Source organism: Limulus polyphemus, unplaced genomic scaffold, assembly GCF_000517525.1.
Source record: "Limulus polyphemus unplaced genomic scaffold, Limulus_polyphemus-2.1.2 Scaffold5774, whole genome shotgun sequence".
In the NCBI taxonomy this organism is placed as follows: Eukaryota; Metazoa; Arthropoda; class Merostomata; order Xiphosura; family Limulidae; genus Limulus; species Limulus polyphemus.
This window is the reverse complement of record NW_013671384.1, coordinates 4,015-27,279: the sequence shown is the minus strand read 5'-3', so window position 1 is coordinate 27,279 and position 23,265 is coordinate 4,015. Positions and strand designations below refer to the sequence as shown.

The following is a 23,265-nucleotide window of genomic DNA, read 5'->3' as shown; positions in this document are numbered from 1 at the left end:
CAATGATTTATAAACAAAAGTTTCACAAACTTACAAGCAATATAAAGTCTTCTTTTTAGTCTAGAACTTCTTCAATATCTTATCGAGGGTTCACGATGAGCGAGTTAGTTACGAATTGATGTAGGTATAATTCACTAAACAGGGAGCTAGCTAGCTTTGTCATTCGTTGTTCATCAGCCACACACGCCGAGTTTTCCACGGATGACGTTTGGTAATGTTTCCGTAAAAATACTAATGTCCATTAAGAATCCACTGAAGTTAAATACTTTGTAAATGCTCTTGGTCAAATACCTGAAGTTTTTCGATTGATAATCGTTATTACAATCACAGTTATAGCTTCCGAAGTTTTAGCACACTGACTATAGCAAACTAATAATAGATACTCCTTTTTTGGCGTGTCGTGTTGGTTATATTTATAGGCGTGTGGAGGCTTTCTCGAAATTTCAGTTTTATGTAACAGTTTGTTTGTAATTAAGCACAAAGCTGTACAATGGGCTATCTGTGCTCTGCCCACCACGGGTATCGAAACCATGATTCTAGCGTTGTAAGTTCGCAGACATACCACTGTGCCACTGGGGGCTACGTAACAATACTGACTCTACATTTAAGCGTTTCCGTACATACATGTATTGTTGATTCTTACTTTCGAGAATCTTCTACAACTTTGGAGAATAGGCGGGAGTTTCGCAACACATACTTAAAAGTATAAGCTATGTATGTTTCTAAATATAGATTTAAACTAAACAAACGTTGATATTAAAATAAATATATAATAATAAATTTGCCACAGTAATAACTATTTGTAATAACTGTTATTGTAAATTGTATTGTTGTCTGTATATTAAACATATTTGTATTAAAGAAGAAAACTGTGTGTATTAATCTTGTTGGCAAATATCGTAAATCGGAGATATATCAGCATTTATTTAACTATTAAGTTTAAATTATCGTTTCACTCGATTTCAGACCATTCGAAATTGTAATACGTAATACAGTACTTAACGTATTACGACATAAAATTAAAGAAACTGATAGTGACAAACATAATTTTTGGTTTATGAATAATAATAATGAGATTGCTTTACGTGATTTGGAAAGTATTAAAAGCAGTTATTACAGATCAAACATATCTTACTAATTTACTTTATTTAATGTAACTCCGTTGGAATATACTTTTATTTGTGTATTTGAAGCTTGATATTTAAACTTTACAACAGTTCTGGCGATATTAAGATTTTTTATAGCACAATTTTATTTTCTAGTTTATGTACTTCCAGTGGTAAGTTATAGTTTTATTTCTTTTTGTCATTCTTCATTAGCACTTGCACTCTCACAACTAGATGCAAACAACGAAAAAATGGCAACATGTGATGCCTAGAACAGTCACTGTTGTTTTATGTTGTTTTTTAACAATATGAATTGAAGTTGTGTCTGATAGACGATGTTATGCTTCCTTAAAACCCGAGATGTATATCTTATAATTCCCCAAATTATAAATTTTAACTTGGTGTTATTATTGCTGTATTTCTTTAGGGCTGATTTTTCATAGCTTATATAACCATGATCATCATAGGTTTGGAAGTGCGTGTCTAGACGCTTCCTTTCTCGATGTTTAAATGTTTTACATTGTTTGGTTTTCTATACCAAAATAAATTTTAGTAAGCACTTTTGGTAAGCACATACATACATACATACAAATAGCATTTTAGAGTAGAGCTACGTTTGTGTCTAGGTATCGATTAACCTAGCACTGTTTTACCTGTAAGTTTCTTATTTATGATGTTTAGAGGAGAGAGAGGTACTTAGGGCTTGGGTCTTCATGTATTATGTAACTTTAGTTTGCATTTTTATTCATATTTTTCTTTTAATATTGAAGCAAGCTATCTAGGAGCCTGTCTGATAGTGTTGGCATGTTTGAAAGTTGAGAAGAAATAATGGGTTTGTTTATCATGGGACTCTATATGCTTTCGTTAAAATATAGTTTTGTATTTGCTGTAGTTTGTTGATGTGTGTTTTGACATATTTATACAGACATATCTACAACTGATCTCATGTATGTTCTGTAAATGTTTAATAGGTTTTCTGGTGAAGCTCCTTGTTTGTTGCTAGTCAGACTCCGAAGGTAACTTGCTCTTTTCCAAATTCTTGGTTTGATGCTACTAATGTGTGGTATCCAGTTTAATTTTGAGTCAAATGTAATCCATAAGAATTTTACTGATGTTGCTGCCTGTAAGATAGTCCCGGCGAGATATAACTGTAGTATTAATTTGCTTGTTTTGAACGAATTTGTAAATAACATGACTTGTTTTGTGCACATTGATTTTAATTTTCCACTTAGTACAGTACAATTCTGTTTCGTTTAGCAGTGGTTGTATATTGTATGTTGCGAACTGTGAGCAAAAAAGTGTGTTTGTGTCTTTGAGATGTATGTCGCTGACATACATGATAAATAGGGTAGGACTAAGTATTCCTCCTTGAGGGACACCCGCCTCCAGAGTGCAGCACTCGGAGTAGGTGCCCTCAACATTTACTCTGATATTCCTATCTTCCAGGAAGCTAGAAACCCAGCGGATAATTATTATGGGGAGTCCCAATTTGGACAGTTTGGATCAGAGTCCGTTGTGCCATACTTTATAGAATGCCTTTTCAACATCTAGGAAGGATGCGACTGTACATTGTTTTGTTTTTTTAATAAAGCCGTGTATTATTTCTTTCGTTAATCCTATGAGATGATCTATTGTTTGTCTTGCTTTTCGGAAGCCATTTTGTATTTCCGGGAGTATTAATTTAGTTTCCAGGTAGTTTATGAGTCTATTATTTATATTTTTTTTCAAGTAGTTTTCCTAGATTGCTTGTTAGACATGCCGCTCTGTAGTTTTCGAGGGTATTCGCTGGTTTTCCTTCCTTATGGAACATAAGAACTTCGCCCTGTTTCATCGTTCCTAATTTTGAACTACTGACCAACGGAAAGCGAACCAGCCAGCAGAACCCCACCACCCACTCTGCATATTAAGGGGTTATTTGCACTGCTTAGGGTGGATGGAGAGGATATTTTATGGTATCCCACGGATTTTTAACCCGGCTCGCTCTGCTCCGAAATTCATAGCTCTGCTTTAGCAAAGGACCAACTCCGTGCCGAGGAAATAAATGTGCGTGCGTACGTTAAGTATTTCTTTCAAAAGGAAGAGGTATAAATATGGGTTTCTGGTATTAATAAAATCTGAAATAAACGCTATCTCCTTTTATTTAAAGTGAGCAAACTATTATTTATCTGTTATATCACAAACCCTTTCAGTTTTTTAAGGGTGTTAATTGAGTTCAGTAATAATATACTCGAAACATTTTTCGAAAAGAAAATGCTAGAACATTTATGTAAATAACAATATTTCTTTCTGCTTTTTAAAAAGATAGATAACGTAATACAAATAACATAAAATAATAATAACCCTTAAAAGTCTACTAGTTATTGTTTGTAAAAATTGTTCCAACGAAATACTTAATGTTTCTCATGAAAAAATTCCACTCCTGATTTAAGCTGTTTCTAAAGTTTAAAACCTCGAATTAATTAGCTTTATTTTTGTCCAACTTTTATTTCAGTTAAATCATATGTACACATGATGGAATAATGATAATATTAAATATGTATAGGGGTTGAGTCCGTTTTACTTCACCATAGTGGTTAATAAACACTGTTTTTGGGAGCTGGAAATCTCCATAGTAAGTGTATACGATGGAATGTTGTACTCGAGTATACTGATTGTTATAATGCATTAATTAACGAAGAGGGGCGTTTCGGTATAGGAAGTCGAAACGTCGTCCCTCTCTAGAAACGAGCAGGAGCAATCCATTAAAGCCAAATTCTACTAGTCCAAGATCAGGATTTTCAGACTTTTGTTTTAACTTAAGTAATATAAAATAATATTAATAAAGGTTTGTTAAATGAGTTTTATCTGAGAATACGTGTTTCTCATTTTTAAGCAGCTGGTAATTTATTGTCTTCGCTCAATTTTCAAATCACTGAATGTTCCCTTAAGTACATGAAATAGTGCTTACTCATCTCGATTGGAATTAATAATGTATTTTTCTGTCCTTCCAACATAGTTTTATTACAATTACAGTGACTAACTTTACATATAATAAGTACAATAATATTCACAATGACACATGCTTGTAATATCATGAAAAACATCAATTGGATTTTTAAATAGTACAATAAGAACTTCTAGTCACTATCAAGAGCAACCCTTTATATCTGTCGTTAGGTCGCCAATTCATGGACAAAAAGTCACGTTAATGGAAGCATTGAAGCTCTAGACGTTGGACAGTCAGAAAATGAACACCGCGGAGGCTGGACGAACCAGTTCGACTTCTTTCTTTCTTGCTTGGGGTATGCTGTTGGACTCGGGAACGTCTGGCGGTTTCCGTATCTTTGTTTCAGAAATGGCGGAGGTATGTAATTATATTTTTGACTGTAGATTCAAACTTTAATAAATATAGTTTCTTGCGCTTCCTCTTTTTTTTTTTTTTAATGAGTGAGAGAGCGAGTTAAGTGACGAAATGTAATACACGAATACACATTAAAATGCTATATGTGTTATACTAAGTTCTTAATATATTTTCCTTAATGAAAATACAAAACTCTTAATTTTGCACTATTGTCTGTATCCTAATCACTCGCGTCCCCCAGGGTTGCGCGTCTCATATTTTGGGAAACACTACTGTAGATATAAAAGCAAATACATGAACATCAACCTAACTTTTACTGTAGGAGGAGCAGCGAACATCTGATATTTTAATATTTGTCTAAATAAAGATTCATAAGTTTCCAATATATTTGCCTTAGTATTGTTTCTTGACACTTGTGTATAATATTAAAATAATAAATAACACACAACGTTAAAATATTTTAAGGCCAATATGTGGCTTTCAATGGTTCATTCTACATGCTTCGACGTTACAACGACATCATCAGGAGTGAATTAGAAGACATGGAAGTGTCATGTTTATAATAAACCCGTTTAGAACTAGGTCTTGTGACCTATGCTTTTGGTTTACAATTCCTGCATAACTTTTAGAGGAGATCCCGCCACATTTGTACACAGATATTCGCCCAGACCTTCGTCTCTATTTAGTAATTCATGATATTTTATACTTTTTATTGTTTCCAAGGTTCTACCCAATTTAACGTTTTTGTTGTTAATTATTTTAACATTTATGCGCAAGTGTCAAGAAACGGTACTAGAAACCAGAACCCACAAGTTTGAAAGACAAAGGAGTAAATTAAAAATATGGATATCTCAACTAAATTTTTGATGAGATGTAAAAGAAAGAAGGTTTTCCAAAATTCCAAAATGTATACAAGTGAAGTGTAATATCAAAGGTAAAAAAGTGAATCATCATGTGTAAAACAACAGATAATGTGCATTACGATTCAACAGAAAAGAAGTGTCATAGCCAAACAAGAAAATATGGTATCGACTACATTTAGAAAGGAAATTATGAAGAACGTTGGATTGAATGGAAAAGGTTTACTTGGATGCAGAAAATGGGAGATATTAATAAGTAAATCTATGAATGGAAAAGGTTTACTTGGATGCAGAAAATGGGAGATATTAATAAGTAAATATATGAATTGGATCAGAAATACGGGAAAAATAAATCACAATAAGAAAACTAATTAAATTGGGTAACTTAAGAAATTAATTGATGATAATGAAATGTATAGCAGTTGAAAGAGGATTTAACCCGAATATTGTAAATAAAATAATTAAGAAATTCACCAATGTTGTAATAATGGATCAAAGTATTTTTTTAAACCTAGTTATGGTAAGATTAAAATGGAAAGTTTAATTTTGCCATATGTTTCAGGTTTAACTAGTTTATTTAAAGTATTTTTAAAAACAACAAATAATTTACCCTTATCTTTAAACCGATAAGATAGATCAAATTTAGGTAATACTAAATACAATATACAGTTAATGGAGAAAGCTGAAATTTATAAAAGTGGATGTGAAATATTTTCATTGGACACACAAAAAGTAATCAAAAATATTTCAAACAGAGCATAAGGGGAACAAAAAACATTGATAATGTTACCATAGTAGAACATGTACATAAAGCACAACATACGGCATTATTGAAAAAAAACTGTAATTATTGGCTTGATCAAAAGGTTTTACAGCCAATAGTATTCTTGAGTAAAAATGATGAATTATTATATAGAGACGAAGGTCTGGCGAATATCTGTAAGAATATGGCGTGACCTCCTGTAATAATTATGCTTGAATTGTAAACTAAAACACAGGTCACGTGACCTAACTAAAAAAAAAAAAAAGTATTCTTGATATGCCTCTATCATGTCTTCTAATTTACTCCTGTTGATGTCGAAACAACTAGAATGAATTTTTTTGGAGGCCAGAGATTGCCCTTACTTAAAAATGTTCTTAATTCTGTACCCCTTTTAACGTTGAGTTGTATATTATTTTATATTTAGTTCATTTAATCTTAAAGGATAATGTTTCGTATTTTGTTGTTGTTTTTCTACCAAATGTTTTATAAGATAATTTTATTTATAAACTTAAACTATTTTAGTTTGTCTAAAGTAAAATTTAAAATAAATTTTGTGGTGAGTCAAAAATATTTGAATTGTGTTGTAACTACTGTAAAACTTGGAAGTTTTAACTTTTATCTTTTATCTATAGGGGCATTTCTTGTACCATATGTTTTGATGCTCTCACTATGCGGGTTACCCGTCTTCTTCCTGGAGTTGTCTCTTGGACAATTCCATGGCCAAGGTCCCAATATTGCCTTTCGCCACATGGTACCCATTTTTCACGGTAATATTTCAGTCTTTAGCTCTTGACAAACTCTGTTGCTGTACAGTAACGAGAAAGTAATAAGCTGTATATAATTTGATGTCTATAAATTGATGTGGCATATCCCAGAATCAAGTTTTCACTTGATAAAATTAAAGTTAAACATTTTTTTATGCATTTATCGGGTTGTTTGAATACGATGCAGATTGGTATATAACATTAGTATCTTGTAAAATTCCATAAAATAAACAGTTTTTATTTACTTGTTTTATATTTGAACATTTTATCATTATTATGTGTACATTTGAAAAATAAATATCTTTCTGACCAGCATTTTACCATTCCGTTATATTGATATATATGAATTAAATAACAAAATGACCGTATTTAATCACTGGTTTGGAATTTTCGTGCCTGGTTTACATGCAAAACGTAAATATTTGTATAATTTTTCAACCGAATTTATCGATTTAGGTAATTTCGTTTTCACTTAGTTACTGAAAAGGTGAACGCTAATTCTGCTTTGTTACATAACTTAATTTAACATTGTGTTTATCTGGATTGAAGTAATATTCATTTTGCTATTTAACCAAATAAATGTTCAGCTATACTTACCTCTAAAAGATTATATGTATGATTACCACCCAAAACTTCTGCGTTTCCAAAGAAATTAGTGTTCAACATCAATATTAACACACACATGTTTGAAATCGTAACTCAATTTATCAGTGCTTGCAACAATCTTCTCATTCTAGGAATTGGATATGCAATGCTGATAATCAGTTTTCTTGTGGTCCTTTACTACAATATGATTATCGCCTGGACTCTCTTCTACACTTTCGCATCCTTTACCAGTCAGTTGGGCTGGGAGTTCTGTGGAAACGAGTGGAACACAATGAGTGAGTACTCTGTAACTTTAGATTTCTAGTAGTACATATAAACTAATAGGTTAGCCTAAAGCAAAACATTTATGGATTTTTTTTTTTAATAATTATTGTTATTACAGTAGCTGGCGTTCAAGCACGTGGTTGGTGTTTAGGGTAGACCATCACTGTTGCCTGGCTTATGCTGATTACGCCATTGTTGTCATTGTGGCTGGCCTTTCTGAGTTGAATTAGAGTAGTTTCACTACTCACTGACACGTTTAAGCTTCATTATTTGATATCAAAAATATACAAAAATTTGTTCTGTAATATTCAATGAAGATCATTTAAGCTTTGTATAATATAGATATTTACTGGAGTTGCTGTATTTAAACGCCTTTACATTAATTATGACTGTACTGTTGAAAACTTGATGCTGAATTTTCTTTATCAACTATTAATCATATCTTAACAACATTTTAAAGGTGAAAGATTGAGTTTATTCATTAGGAAACTAGTTTTGGAACCATACTATTACTATTATTATGTTTTCTTAACAGAGTCGGCACTCAATCAGTTCACTAACTTTGGGAATAAACTCAAAATCAAACAGCTACTTTAAAAAAAATGTTTACCCACTTCAAATACTTAATCGTCTTGTATTTAAAAACGATTTATTTTCTGTTTATGATACCAAACTCCGAAAGCTGGAGAAGAAATGAAAGAAATATACTTATTTTCAATTTAACGTTAATTTTACGTAACTTTTTATGTCTGTATTTACTACACAATTTACCATGCTAGATTTGTTTTTACTTTCTTTTCTGTAGCTATTTTATCACTAGTGTTACATTCCATATGGATTACAGCTTGTCGTTTTATTAGTTTAGTGTTATTACTCAGATTGCCATATCAGATAATGTTTATTGTACACTATGTTGACAAGTAAATATAATGTACAAGTAACCTCCGGAAGCGCGTGGTTTTCATTACTTGTATAGCTCATTATCAGCTAAATAATCAAACTTTTTGGAAATGGTTATTTTGGAGGTTATTGGAATATGGCTTCATCACTGACGCAAAACTCGTAAATCCCAGAAAGTACAGGAGGTGGTATTTTTATATTAAACGGTTGGTAACGAGTGCAATAAAGTGGAAAGGACAATATATTTTTGCTATAAAAAATATTATTGTAGTGCACTCAATCTTAAAGCACTAAATGTGAATGAAAATGTTGTATCATAGAATTCAGAATTTGAATTCTTGTCATATAATTGCACTTTGCAAGAACAGCGCTCCAGATCTCGTGTTGCTCTGGAGTTATTATTTCCTCCATCGTCGATCTTGCTTTATTTGATGGCCATGATTGAGTACAACTGCCGAACATGGCAATTGTAACAAGCTTCTAGAAGGACGCTATGACAAAACTTCCTTTATTGTACGTTGATTTCAGTTTCCAAAGCTTCGTTTAGTCGAGAAGAAAAGACAACTTTACAGGTATGTGAAGGAATGGGATATATTTTGTTTTAGTTTGTTTTTTTTTCTTATGAACATGGCTGTTTAGTTTCAAGGTGTCACTGAAATCTTCAGTCATCATCAACCTCAAATTGTTATTCATTATTTTACTGGTCCAAAAAGTATGCTTCATCTCAATTGATTTTCGGATCAGAGGATTCTCTTTCATAGCTATAGCCTTCACTCTGCGGATGAGGGTTTTTCTCCATATTGAGCCAAATGTGTTTATAGAGTTCATTGCTGTCCTAAACGCTTTGTGTGAGAGTTTTCCGTTCCCACAGAGAGTTCGTTGCTGTCCTAAACGCTTTCTGTGTGAGTTTTCCGTTCCCACAGAGAGTTCGTTGCTGTCCTAAACGCTTTCTGTGTGAGTTTTCCGTTCCCACAGAGAGTTCGTTGCTGTCCTTTCACATTGAAAGATCGTTTCTTCGAAATGTTGTGTTCTTTGTCTCTGCATCGTTTAACAGTCTCACCATAAAGAACATTTTTCTTCGAACAAAGTTATGGCATAATGTGTAGCCATAAGATTACCGTGGCGGCATCACACTGTCAAATGATAAGAAATTCGCCATGAATCAAATATAGAGGTGCTAAATATGTCTCCCGTTGCATCATAGCTAGTATCTACGGCGACCCGCTAATGTATTGGGTCATTCAAAATACTTCTTGTGAATTGTGCTTAATTATCTGTTATGATAAGGAATATACTATTTTCATCAGTCTGTAATTGAAAGAATTAGCAGGCATTCATAATAATGATTTGGAAAGTGTTCATATGTTGTTTCAGTGAAACTTAAAGTAGAGTAAATATAGTAGTTTTGAAAACTTTGAGGGATTGTAACAACCTGTTGAAAGAAAATAAGAGATGACGTTTCAGTTGTTATACCGCGGCCTTCTTCAGTATAGAAGCGAAAACTTCGACTCCTTTTCTTTCTTTCAACAAGTTGTTTCAATTCTTTAAAGTTTTCCAACCTACAGTGTTTAAATTATTGATAAGTTGGTCTTATTTGACTAATTTAGTATACAGATATACCAAATAACAGACAACTTTAGAAAATTCATTAAATCCGTAATTAATGCTGTGTCCAAAACTTCTATTGCAGTTGATAATAGCCAAAGGTTCTTGTGAATGAATAATTGACGTTAACTTGCTATTAGAACAATCTACCTAAATAGATTAAAAATGAACATTAAACCAGTAATGAGTACGGCAAATTATATATACTGTTCTTATATAAAGATTAAAATTCATCAGTAAACGAGATTTTCCAGGATGTTACAACGTTGATCAGTACAAAGAATGTCTAAACCAGAACTTGACCTACTGGAACAACACGTGTTACGATGCTGAGGCCTACTGCAACGGAATTAGCAACTTTACATTTGGGAACCTGACCCACTGTATCAACGAAACGGCTCTCTCTCTCAACAAATCAGCGTACGTTCCTGTAGCCAAGGCAACCAAACGAGTATCTCCGAGTGAAGATTATTATTTGTAAGTAACTAATATGTATAATCTGTTTCAAAGTAACTGTTGCTACTTCAGTATATACCTATTTAAAAATGATGATACGAAAATTATAAACGGTAGACTATGTTACATATACAACACTGAAGTTATTCGGAAAGTAACAAGAATGTCTAACACTTTTAAGCCAGCCCATTCCGTGTTGTTGCCCGTAGAACATGTACGACATCAAAATTTGAAAAATTATTTGTGTTGTATTGCAACAAGTTTCCTCCAAAAATAAAATTATAACTTAAATGTTGGTTTTTAAGTTTTCTTTTAATATAAGCTTTATTTATATTTTGTTTTAGATTAAATTAAAAAATCGAAACTTTAGTCCTAAGTGTCGACTTTTAGCCGCTTGTTGGAATTTTTATTTGGATAATGAAAATAAGAATTTTTTTTCTACCGCGCAAGAAAAACGTGTCAACAGACTCCTTGTTTGAACATGGTTAATTCTAAAACATTTCATCTTCTTCTGATATACCATAAAAATGATATTTTGTAAACTTATAATGATTGTCAAAGCTACGATCAGCTTTAGCATGAAACGAATTTGTTCGTTTTTTAGTCGGTTAATAATATTTTCTAATTTTACTTCTTCAGACATTATGTGCTCGGAATTAGTAATTCCTGGGAGGAGTTTGGAGAATTACGATGGCAGCTGGTACTGTGTTTACTGTTGGCCTGGATTATTGTAGGCCTGTGCCTTATTAAAGGTGTTCAGTCCTCAGGAAAGGTATGATAGTCAGTAATCATAAAACATTACTTGCAATACCGTATTTGCCGGTGCATAAGACAATACCATGTATAAACCTAGTTTGTTGGAGCAAATCAAGTGTATTTCTTTGAGGTTCTGTGTATAGGACGACATCTATTGTCAGGCAAGTCTAGGATGTTACTTTTATGAAGAAAGTCTTAGAAGTTATTTTTTAAGACTGTGCTAACATGCGTTCTGGAGTAATCAATACAACCAAAAGTGTTTTTTTTTATATACTCTTCAAACGCTACAGACAGTTCAATTGGTATAACGTAAGTCGCAAACATGTAATAAATGCTTTTATAAAGTTGTTTTCACACAGTTTAACTCCTTTTTTATTAGAAAAAATACAAAACCTTAAGATATATTGATCTACTATTAATATATGTTTACAAAATTAGTGTATGTTAGAAAAACTAACTTTGTTTCATATAATATTAGCAATATTTTAGTATGACAGATGAGATCAATACATTTAAAATCAAAAATACCTTGATTAATTGATAAATAACTTCTAGTTATGAAGAACTGAGAGAAATGATACAATTACAAATATGTTATTGTAACGCAGTAGGTGGCACGATGTCAACGCATTACTCGAAAAACCAAACAAAATAAAAGGAACAACGTATTTTTGGTCAAGTATACTGGAACACTATCTTTGAACCTGTGTATAAGACGAGGGATAAAATCAGCCATTGCTCTAAGAGTAAAGAGTACCGTTTAATACGCCGGCAAATACGGTAGATGCTTGCTCTTTGTGTTTTACTACAATGGAGCATTTTGTTCTGGATTAATTTGCTTGTATTAAAACCCTTTAATAAGAACTTTCTCTTAACTCCTAGCTCGACGAGAATTGATTCTTTTGCTACTGGATTATTTTTCTTAGTTCCACATAGAGTAAATTCTTTTGATTTTTTTTTTCTCGTGTTATATTAGGTTGTTTACTTCACTGCTGTGTTCCATATATAAATAATAAATCCTTTTTAAAATGATGATGCGACTTTGCCTCACTGAAACTTTTCATAAAATAACCCTTTCTTTGCTTTCTCATGAAACAAGTATGTCGATACTTAGTTAAGAACTTGCTAATCTTCATGTAAAGTCGGGTTAACTCGTGAACATAAAATAACCCTTTCTTTGCTTTCTCATGAAACAAGTATGTCGATACTTAGTTAAGAACTTGCTAATCTTCATGTAAAGTCGGGTTAACTCGTGAACATAAAATAACCCTTTCTTTGCTTTCTCATGAAACAAGTATGTCGATACTTAGTTAAGAACTTGCTAATCTTCATGTAAAGTCGGGTTAACTCTTGAACATCTTGATTTTATATACACATTTTACCAAAACAGAAACTATTTTTCTCTCTTGGATCATTTTGCCGTTACTTTGATCATTTTTCTTAATTCCACGTATAGTAAATTCTTTTTTCTCGTGTTATATTAGGTCGTGTACTTCACTGCACTGTTTCCTTATGTCGTGCTAATAATTCTTCTGGTACGAGGAGCAACTTTAGATGGTGCAGCTGATGGTATTTACTTCTATATCGTTCCGAAGTGGGAAAAGTTATTAGAAGCTCAGGTATATAAGTCTTATACACTTTTCTTCTAAACCAATTTAACACTAACTCTTATGGACTTCGTTTTCGTACTTGCATATCGATAACTATAACTTTGTTTTAAACTTATATTACTATTGTGAATATTTCGGTTACCCACGTGGATGTACCAGTGTGGAAGTCTTTCAGCAGTTACTTTTATGGTTACTGATATAAGTGATGTAAAATAATAAACACGACAACAAAAGAATCAATAAAAGCATAAAGGTACCTGTAATATAGCTAGTCAAATATTACATCGCAATGTGTCTTGTTAATAATTTATGAACATTTGTTCATTTGAAATAGTTTAGCCTTCTGAAGCGTGTTTGAATATTTTCTTTTTACTAAGTCGTAAATTAACAAATTTACAAAATGTCAATACAGTCATAACGTCAATCTTAGGTTTGGGGTGACGCTGCCGTACAGATCTTCTATTCGTTAGGTCCAGGTTTCGGTGGTCTGTTAACCCTAGCGAGTTACAACCGTTTTAACAACAACTGTTACAGGTAGTGTTTTATTTTTCTAAGTGATCTTGATCAAAACTGATAAGAGTTGCATATGTTTTGTATTGGGATATTTTTGTTATTTTACTATGTGTTTTTGAAGTATTGACCAGAAAGTCGTGTATAAACATAATCTAGCTGTATGAAGGCAATGTAGACTAAATGTTTTGTTTCGTGTGAGAAAAGGAAACACAAATTAAAGAGAGATTGTGTGCACATATTAAGGTATATTTTATTTTGATTGCTACGTTTAGATCAAGTTCAGTTGTAATGATGTTGGTAAAACTTTACTTGGCGTATGGAAGATTTTGTTGTTGTTTTTTTGTGGTGTTACGAATCTGAATGCATAAAATTTGTAAAATGTAAAGGCAGTGCTATGTATTTAAATGTATTAAAACTAGGTCTTGACTTGTATGAGATTAAATACGTAGAGCTCTGAACGAATCTGTTAGCCGTACGCTTCAGTGACTACGAGGTTAACTTAGATGGGTTAAACCTATTTCACAACAAGTGGTACCAACCAAACACCTCTAGTACAAAAGAAACGTTTTTCCAAATATTTTTCCTTATGCGATACGTAATGCTATCTATACCCACAATTCCCTTACGCATATGGTGACGTCCTCCGTACTTCCCTACTTCTAATTTTATTTTTACATAATTTGATGCGCACGTACACACGTTATTATTTCATTTATATAGATTATTATGGGCCCCACAGCGGCATGTCTGCGGACTTGTACCGCTAGAAATCGGTTTTCGATACCCGTGGTGGGCAGAACATTGTGTAGCTTTATGTTTAACTACAAACAAGCAAACAAATAAGATTATTGCGTAAATTAGCCATCATTTCATTTATAAGTTTGTTTGTTTGTTTGTAATTCAGCACAAAGCAACACAATGGGCAATCTGTGCTCTACCCACCACGGATATCGAAACCCGGATTCTAGCGTTGTAAGTCCGCAGACATACCGCTGTGCCACTGGGGGGGGGGGGGCTATTTGTAAGAAAGCAATTAGTGTAATTATATATACATTTTTTTTTTTTTTTTTTCTTAGCTAATACTGAACATTCGCATCGTTAATTCACTAAATGTTTTACATTTATATGTAACCAAAAGTTCTCTAGTTAATGAAATTGTATGTTTATTAAATTCAGTTAAGCATGGATACGTCTATGATGTGTATTTTGCAGTTTTTGAGATGTTTCATATTTTCGTTTACGTGTCTGAATACTATAACCCTACTTTTTTATATATATTTTTTAAGAGATGCCGTAATCATCGCCATGGCAAATTGTAGCACAAGTGTGTTTGCTGGGTTCGTTATTTTCTCGATCTTGGGATTCATGGCCTTTACACTGAACGTGCCTGTTGAAGAAGTCATTGAATCGGGTAGGTTTTGGTTGTTTTTGAAGTTTTAATAGTCTAACTTGTAGAAATAAACTATCTGAACAGTTTAACATACTTGTGATTTAACTATCTGAACAGTTTAACATCCTTGTGATTTAACTATCTGAACAGTTTAACATCCTTGTGATTTAACTATCTGAACAGTTTAACATCCTTGTGATTTAACTATCTGAACAGTTTAACATCCTTGTGATTTAACTATCTGGATAGTTTAACATCCTTGTGATTTAACTATCTGGACAGTTTTAACATCCTTGTGATTTAACTGTCTGGACAGTTTTAACATCCTCGCGACTTAACTGTCTGGACAGTTTTAACATCCTCGCGACTTAACTGTCTGGACAGTTTTAACATCCTCGCGATTTCTATCCACACATCAATGTATTTCATAATGGGTAAAACTCGCACTAAACTTACTAAAGTGTTTCATCTCACTTCCAAATGTAAAATATCCATGCAATTCAAAGAAAGAGATTTAACTTACTCTCTAATTTCATATCTCAATCAATAGATAATGGTATTCATTTAATCTTTTTTTTTATCTACTTAAACATTATTTTTTTTGCTGCACTACGCGTAGTACCTCAAATATGTTGCTAAACAGTATCGGGTGTAGTATACATTTATCTCGGATGTTAAGCTTGTATAAAGTGATCACTGTCAAGTTTTTTAATTGTCTTTCATTTGTTAATAGCTGTATATAGTTTTGAATATACTTTTTGAGGGACAAGGAATCAGTGATAATACATGAAACAAACAACTAGTTTTTGTGTCTAGTTAAATAAGGTATTTAATATGGTATGTGTGTGAGAGGGATTTGAGGATTATGTATTGACAGTAAACGTTCACAAATATAGTTTGTAAATATAACCTAGGAACTCCAAACAGGGCTACTAATGTAGCGGTATTAGGTGAACGTGGAATGCCATCCTTAGCTATCAAGTATAAGACAAGATGCATTAAGTATTGGCTCAGACTGTATAAAAATGGAAAATTATATATTTCTAATCAGTATGATATGATAAAATGTTTAGGTAAAGGTGGAAGAACAACGCGGGCGAATAGAATTATATGAACTTTTCTATGTGTGAATTCCATTATGTACTGGAAGCATAACAGGTAACGAAGAATAAGTTATAAACGAATTTAAGCGAAGACTTAATATTTATGCGTATTTTAAATTACGTGACTACAAAAACTTCATGAAAAATCAAATTTAAACCAAACTTGGCCATATAAACGTTTGTCTATGCGTATTGTAAACTTGAAAAAGGCGACTTTATCAAAAGTACGCATTTCAAACCATGACTTTGAGTCTTCCTTCAAATTTAGATGTCTCGTAAAGTTGATGTAATTACCACCTTATAAATATAGTGTTACAATATAAAGTGTATGCCTTAACGTTGTATCACATTAAATATTACTTGTTATTGGGTACCTTAAAGTAAAATTGATATATAGAATTAGTATGTATATTGCTAATATACTAAAAATGAAACAAACAAAAAAACTGAACACGTGACCTCAATTAGCACTGTATATAAATAACGTAAACTTATTATGTACTACATAGGTATCGGTATTTAATGTTCCAGGTGACCTGAATCGTCTCAAATCAAGTAAAATGTTATCAAATCATACATTAATTATTGGGTTCAAGTTTACTTCTGAATTATGTAAACAGCTTGATTTGATCAGAAGTTATTAATAACTCTATAATTATAAGTTTTTTGTTGCTGTTTCTATCACGCTATTCATAATAGCGAAATGACACTATTCAATACTTCTGCAAAGAAGATTATTTCTATAGATAAACATGGTAAAGCAGTAAATAATAACGTTGAGGCTTTACGTATGGATTTCTGACAACACAAGCTAAATGGATTACGTAACATTAGAAAGACCAACTTTTTGAAACCTGGGGTTATTCTTATATCTGCTGAACTTCCAGATTAGTTAATAGGAACCTGTTTGGTTAGAGCATATGCTAATTGCTTCTGGTTTTGCAACTTGTCAATCGACCCAAGATCAAATACCGGCTTATATAAATTAGCACATTTTTGAGAATACATTTTTATTTTATGTTTTGCGTCATTGTAAAGTTGTACCCTGTTACTCGTGGGGGCAATGTGATTTAGTGATTAGCTCTGACTGTCACTCCGATTCTTCGTGGTTTGTGATTCGTTGACTCAAGAAAGCTCTCAACACTTGAACAGTATGTGATCTATAAGAGCGACGATCAAATCCTACTATTCGGTCAGACAAAAAATAACCCAAATTCTAAACTAATATATTAAAAAGGAAGGGCTAGTCAACAGCAACCACCACCAGCTCCTCTATAACTATTATCTGACCACCACTCTTGTAATGCTAGGCGAAATGAATCATTTTCTTGTTGCGAATCATGGGTAGGCCTTAATCTTTGAAGATTAAAATATTGGGTTAGTGCTCGGAATGCCTTTCTTTTAATACCAGAAGACCGGCTGTGCTACTGTATGAGTTTTGTAGTTCAATTTGTAAGTATTCATTGTCCATCTTTAGTGAATGTTCCAATTTTGTTTACACACAGACTCGAGCTATTATTTCCTGCAACAGATAAGAGTTTAACTCTTCGCCGTGTACCTAAGGTTAAAACCGTTGTTTTTTGCAACAAGTTAAGACTTAATTTACTTGTCTTACTTAAACGCCAATTTGTTTATGAGTACTGTGAAACAAACTGATTTTATTGCTTTCTTCTTTATATCAATATTTAATTTGTATATTAGATTCCAAGTTATCCCACATAAAAAATATATATATATTTTTCATGACAGGTCAAGGCCTAGCTTTTATAGCTTACCCTGAAGCTGTAACCAAGATGCCCGTGTCGCCACTTTGGGCCTTTCTATTTTTCTTCATGTTGATCACGCTTGGTTTGGATAGTCAGGTGAGTTTTAGTAGTTCCTTTTCTCTCCTATCAATATACATATCAGTTTTTGTTTAAAACTATTATTTCAACCCAGTATAACAGTGAGCGAGTTTTGTCATGATTTTGTATGAGAATAAATTACTAGTTCTTTAATAAATGATAAAATATACTTCACCACACGATGGAAGTGTTAGATTGGATAATTACTTGTCATTCGTAACTTTGGGGTTTCACATACTGTGCGTGTTTCGTACTGATCTTAGCTTCTCTGTGTACTTTTAATATTTTTATATTAGATGTGTGAAATTGATTTCTTCGTAAATGAAGAATCAGTTAAGAATATTTTGGCGAAGGACAAACAATCAATTTGGTTTGAACTGGTATCAGATTTGTTTCGAGATAAAAGTGTTAATTAAACAGTGCTCACTGTAAACAACAGCAACAAATGTCAGTTTTTGTGTTTGTTTCGTCGCTCAGTAAAGTTTTGACATTTTACCAAAAGAGAGGTGAACCTCAAGTTCAAGAACTCATATTTTTACATTAATGAACCGAATCCAACTGACTGAACAAAATTAGGACAAATGAGTTATTCAAAATTTAACTATTCACCGTCAGTTGTCGATAAAGCTTATAAAAGTAGCAAAAAGTTTTGTTATACATAGAATAAGGAGAATATAAAGAAAATAATTATTACTAACTTTCTAAGTTCCTCAAAGTACATTACTCGAAAAATCACCCCTACGGATTTTAAAAACCATATAAAAAATGCAAGGAATCCAATAAATAGTGCAATTTTTAAAATCGTTGACTTGAGCTTGTCATAAAGTTGGAAGTTTGAACGAACTGTGGTTATTCGACAGCAGAATGTGCGTTGTAAAAAAAAATATATAACAAAGGAACGAGCCTTGTTAAGATTAACAAAAGTGGTGAAAATCGCATTTTATTACAGATTTGTTTTATTATTATTTCCATGCCCCGTGAATGCCTCATTAAGAAAAAGGTTATATTAAGAATGACATCAGCTACAGCCCGTTATCACCCGTATAACATTATATAGAAGTGAGAACAATCGGTCAACAGCTTCTCAGTCATTATTGCCTCTACATGCCTTCAGTTAGATACCAAATAAGATTGTTTGTCAGTATAATGATGCTGTGAATAAAATAAAGTTTGTCATCAGAGTTTTAATTTCTTAAAGTTTTATCTTGTTTAACCCAGTCACGCAGAAATTTTAAATGAAGTGGTAGCACGTGCCCAGCGCAATCTCGTTGAAAGTGATAGAAATGTAGAATGTGTAAGAAGATTCACCCAATTGTAAAGACAATAAGCGTGTATTTGTAACTGACGTACAATCTCCTTATTTGATTTCCTGTACTTGTATTTTTACTGACTTCCCATTTGAAGTTATAATTTTATGTAATCTCTAATATTAGCAAGCAACTTAGTTTGGCTTTTTTTATAGTTCACCATGTGTGAGACCCTAGTGACAGCAGTGCAGGACCAGTGGCCCAATCTTCGCAAGTACAAGCATTGGGTTGTTATAGGCACATGTCTTGTCTGTTTCGTTATTGGTTTACCAATGTGCGCAGAAGTAAGTACTTGATCGCTCTATTCACCAAACACTGTGTTAGCGTTTAGTGTTGTTACGAAGTTCTGTTCATACTGTTACAAAAGTAAATATGTTTATCTTAAAAATAGAAGTCTTTCATTAGTACTGCTATAATACGATTTTAAGATATTGCATAGCTACTACTTCGTCTCAGTTTCTCTATAAATGTTATATTAATTTGCCTTGTGATAATTTTCAAAAAATTGCATAATGTACATTTCAATGTACTTTTTATGCCAAGTCATTTGTGTCAGTATTTTCTTATTCTGCTTAAACAGTTCTTGTGAATTTCTAACAGTCTTCACGAATATAAAAGGCTTAATTCACATAGCATGTAGATATCGCAGCTGATCATTCAAGCAAAAATAAGTGTTGTGTTTAAGAGTATAAACTGAAATGAGTTGCATAATAATAATACAAAGTAAATAGGTCTAGTACTATAAATTGAACCAATTGTATATAATATCGGCACGATATAAAAATCATGTAAACATGTACGTAAACTAAAATTCAAAATACCTACTACCATTGGCCGTCTACAGCCAGTTCCAGTTGTAGGTATGGTTGTTATCCCTAAAAGCATTGTTTAAGATTTTAAAAGTAATGGGGTACTAGAAATAATTTGGTAAAAAGCACCCCTTAATGTTATACAGCCAAGTTTTTATATTACGGGCAATTTGATACACTTAAACGCGGTATTTGACGTTTCCGGTATTTCTTAGACAACATATATCTTTTATTTTACGTTTCCGGTATTTCTAGTATATATATATATATATATATATATTCTTAGACAACATATCTTTCAATATATTAATTTGAGAAAAACAAGTGCTTGTATTAATATGATCACATACTACTGAGTTCAAAAATAAAGTCCAATACTTGTTGTTTGTGAAATTGTGTTCTGTATTTCAGGGAGGAGTCTATCTCTTTACCCTTATTGACAGTTATGCTGCTGGTTGGTCTATTCTGGTTCTTGGGCTCCTTGAATGTATTATAATTTCTTGGGTATATGGTAAGTAATAGAACGAAGTGGCATATCCAGGGTGTACGTAACGGAATTTTCTTTAAAATAATAATGTTTTAGATCCATACAATCTGAAGAACCGAGGTTCTAGATTTAGAAGAAAAATTTTAATTCAATCTTGCTAAACTTTCCGTCCGGAATACGTATTATTTGAGAAGCCCAATTGACCAGTTGAATATATCTATTTGTTCATGTACTGTTTTAAATTGTTAAAAAAAAAACACGAAGATTTTTGAGAATTTCATAATAGCAAGATCAAAATGTTTTTCACTGCCATGAACAGATTCTTTATGCCCCCAGTGGCACAGCGGTATGTCTGCGGACTTACAACGCTAGAATCCGGGTTTCGATCCCATGGTAGGCAGAGCACAGATAGCCCATTGTGTAGCTTTATGCTTAATTATAAACAAACAAATAGATTCTTTATAAAATAACTTCTGCTCTCTAACTAAGGAGACCAGTTTCCGGACGATGTTTTTAAAAAAAAAGTAAACTATTGAAAATGTTGTCCTGAAGCTGAAACATTGTGCCGTTCATTAAATCTGGAGTTACTAATTTTGCTAAAAGCGAAAGCCTAAACCAACAAAAAAAAAAAAAAAGAAGAAGAAGAATTTTTTTTTCCATTTTTAACGAACACAGTATTATGTTTTTACCGATTTTCTTGGAGATCAAGATAATTTCTCCGAATGACGTCCACTCGTGGTCTGACGGTATATACCTTTTGAAATATAACAATTTCATTGAGATAACTATTTCACCATCAACAAAATAATTTGACCAAAGATTGTATAATCGCATAAGTTCAACAAAATCTGCTTTTAGTCGTTTATAAAATTCAACAATGAATTATAATTATTTTATGTTTTGGAAGTCCTTAAGACGAGATATTATCAAAAACAGCACAAAGAAATTGAATATGTAAGGTTAGTTAACAGGTTATTACAATCATCTAAAAAGAAATATCTAGCTTTACTCGCATTTTAGTTTAGATTTTTTTATACATATGTGAAAACCTTAATTTTGTATTAAACTAATAAATAAAAATCACCAAAATGTGTTTAATTTTTTTATTTCCTGAGCCGGATGAGATTCTATGGTTCGTGTCCCATTAGCACACTATATATTATATATATAGTCTCAAAAAGAGTAGCCCAAGAGTTGGCGGTGGGTGATTAACTGCCTTCCCTTTAGTCTATCAATTACATTAAAAACGACTAGCTCTTGTAGCTTTGCGTGAAATCTAACTAACAGATTGTACACTTGAAAACGTAGTACCAAACATTGACTTCTTAGTGTGTCATCAAAAAACACTATTCATAATATCCTTATCAAGTAGAACGAATTTTTGTTTCAGTACTTTGTATGGCTACTGAATAATGAGAGATTCTTCCTCCCGAATATTCCTTCAACATTACAATTCATTTGAACTGTTTGTTGGCGTCTATCAAAGTCGTATGAGCGGTGTAATATTCTGTGATTGAACATTCGTTAGTACTCCTGATCTGTTTCAGAAAACTAAATTACTTCTTATTCTTTTACGGCATGGTTTAAACATTTTACAAATTGTATTGGCATTTTTAAAATAGTGTTAGTAAAATCAAATAGTATTTTGTTTGCCATATCTCTGGTTAAAACAGATGTTTTCCTTTTTGTAGGTATTAATAGATATTGTGATGACATTGCTCAGATGATTGGATTTAAACCAAACATTTATTGGCGGGTTTCTTGGACTGTAACGACCCCATTGATAATGTTGGTAAGTCTGTTCTTCACAAATTGTAAATTAGTTAAACTTTAGTAAGCTCACCAAAGCTATTCAACTACATGTACCAGTTAAATGTGCAGCATATCAAAAGTATTCAACTACATGTACCAGTTAAATGTGCAGCATATCAAAAGTATTCAACTACATGTACCAGTTAAATGTGCAGCATATCAAAGGTATTCAACTACATGTACCAGTTAAATGTGCAGCATATTCTCTCAGAACTTCAAGTAAGTCAGGTTATCCGATCGTTTCGGGCTTGGTTTTTGTATCCCAGTTTTATCTAATAAAGCAATCATATTGTACTATTTTCAAATCAGTCGTCTTTGTTAAGTAAGGTATTTTGTATGTGATTTGACCTAGATATTAACGTTTGATCAAAGCACGCTACGTCCATAGATCAGAACTAAAGCCATATATTTGATTATCTTTGCTAAATACTATACATAATGTCAGTACGTTTGGTGTTTTGATAAGGCTTAACATGTACGGAACAAGTTTAGTCTTTTGGTTGACAAATTATAAGTCATTCTTCCTCCTTTAGAAATTTTTACTCTACATTGACACTGGGTCTGGCCGATCCACTTCCTGTTTTTCCAATAGTTTGTCTCCAAATCCTTACTCTACACTGACACTGGTTCTGTCCGATCCAATCCCCCGGTTTTCCAACAGTTTGGCTCCAAATCCTTACTCTACACTGACACTGGTTCTAGCCGATCCAATCCCCGGTTTTCCAACAGTTTGGCTCCAAATCCTTACTCTACATTGACACTGGCTCTGGCCGATCCAATCCCCCGGTTTTCCAATAGTTTGTCTCGTAAACACTCGGATTAAATTAAGAAATCCCTGCGTATTTTATATATATGCAGATTTTGTTAAACAAGACCGATGTCTGTAGGTTTACTTTCTTCTTAGAATTCTTCTCAAGCAAGAAGTCGATAAGCCGTCTTAACGTTGCTAGAACAACGGGTAAAAGTTGTA

General features: G+C 32.6%; 1 protein-coding gene across 1 annotated transcript in view; it reads left to right on the top strand.

The window, feature by feature from the left end:
• Positions 1 to 23,265, top strand: part of LOC106472962 (sodium- and chloride-dependent glycine transporter 1-like) — a 44,510-nt gene that overhangs the window by 17,231 nt on the left and 4,014 nt on the right. The window contains exons 2-13 of the mRNA XM_013933630.1: positions 4,263 to 4,449; positions 6,702 to 6,836; positions 7,571 to 7,714; positions 10,463 to 10,685; positions 11,304 to 11,436; positions 12,905 to 13,039; positions 13,461 to 13,564; positions 14,830 to 14,954; positions 17,786 to 17,898; positions 19,343 to 19,471; positions 20,408 to 20,507; positions 22,175 to 22,275. Of these exons, the coding sequence (XP_013789084.1) occupies positions 4,263 to 4,449; positions 6,702 to 6,836; positions 7,571 to 7,714; positions 10,463 to 10,685; positions 11,304 to 11,436; positions 12,905 to 13,039; positions 13,461 to 13,564; positions 14,830 to 14,954; positions 17,786 to 17,898; positions 19,343 to 19,471; positions 20,408 to 20,507; positions 22,175 to 22,275 (1,629 nt within the window). The remainder of the gene's footprint in view (positions 1 to 4,262; positions 4,450 to 6,701; positions 6,837 to 7,570; positions 7,715 to 10,462; positions 10,686 to 11,303; positions 11,437 to 12,904; positions 13,040 to 13,460; positions 13,565 to 14,829; positions 14,955 to 17,785; positions 17,899 to 19,342; positions 19,472 to 20,407; positions 20,508 to 22,174; positions 22,276 to 23,265) is intronic.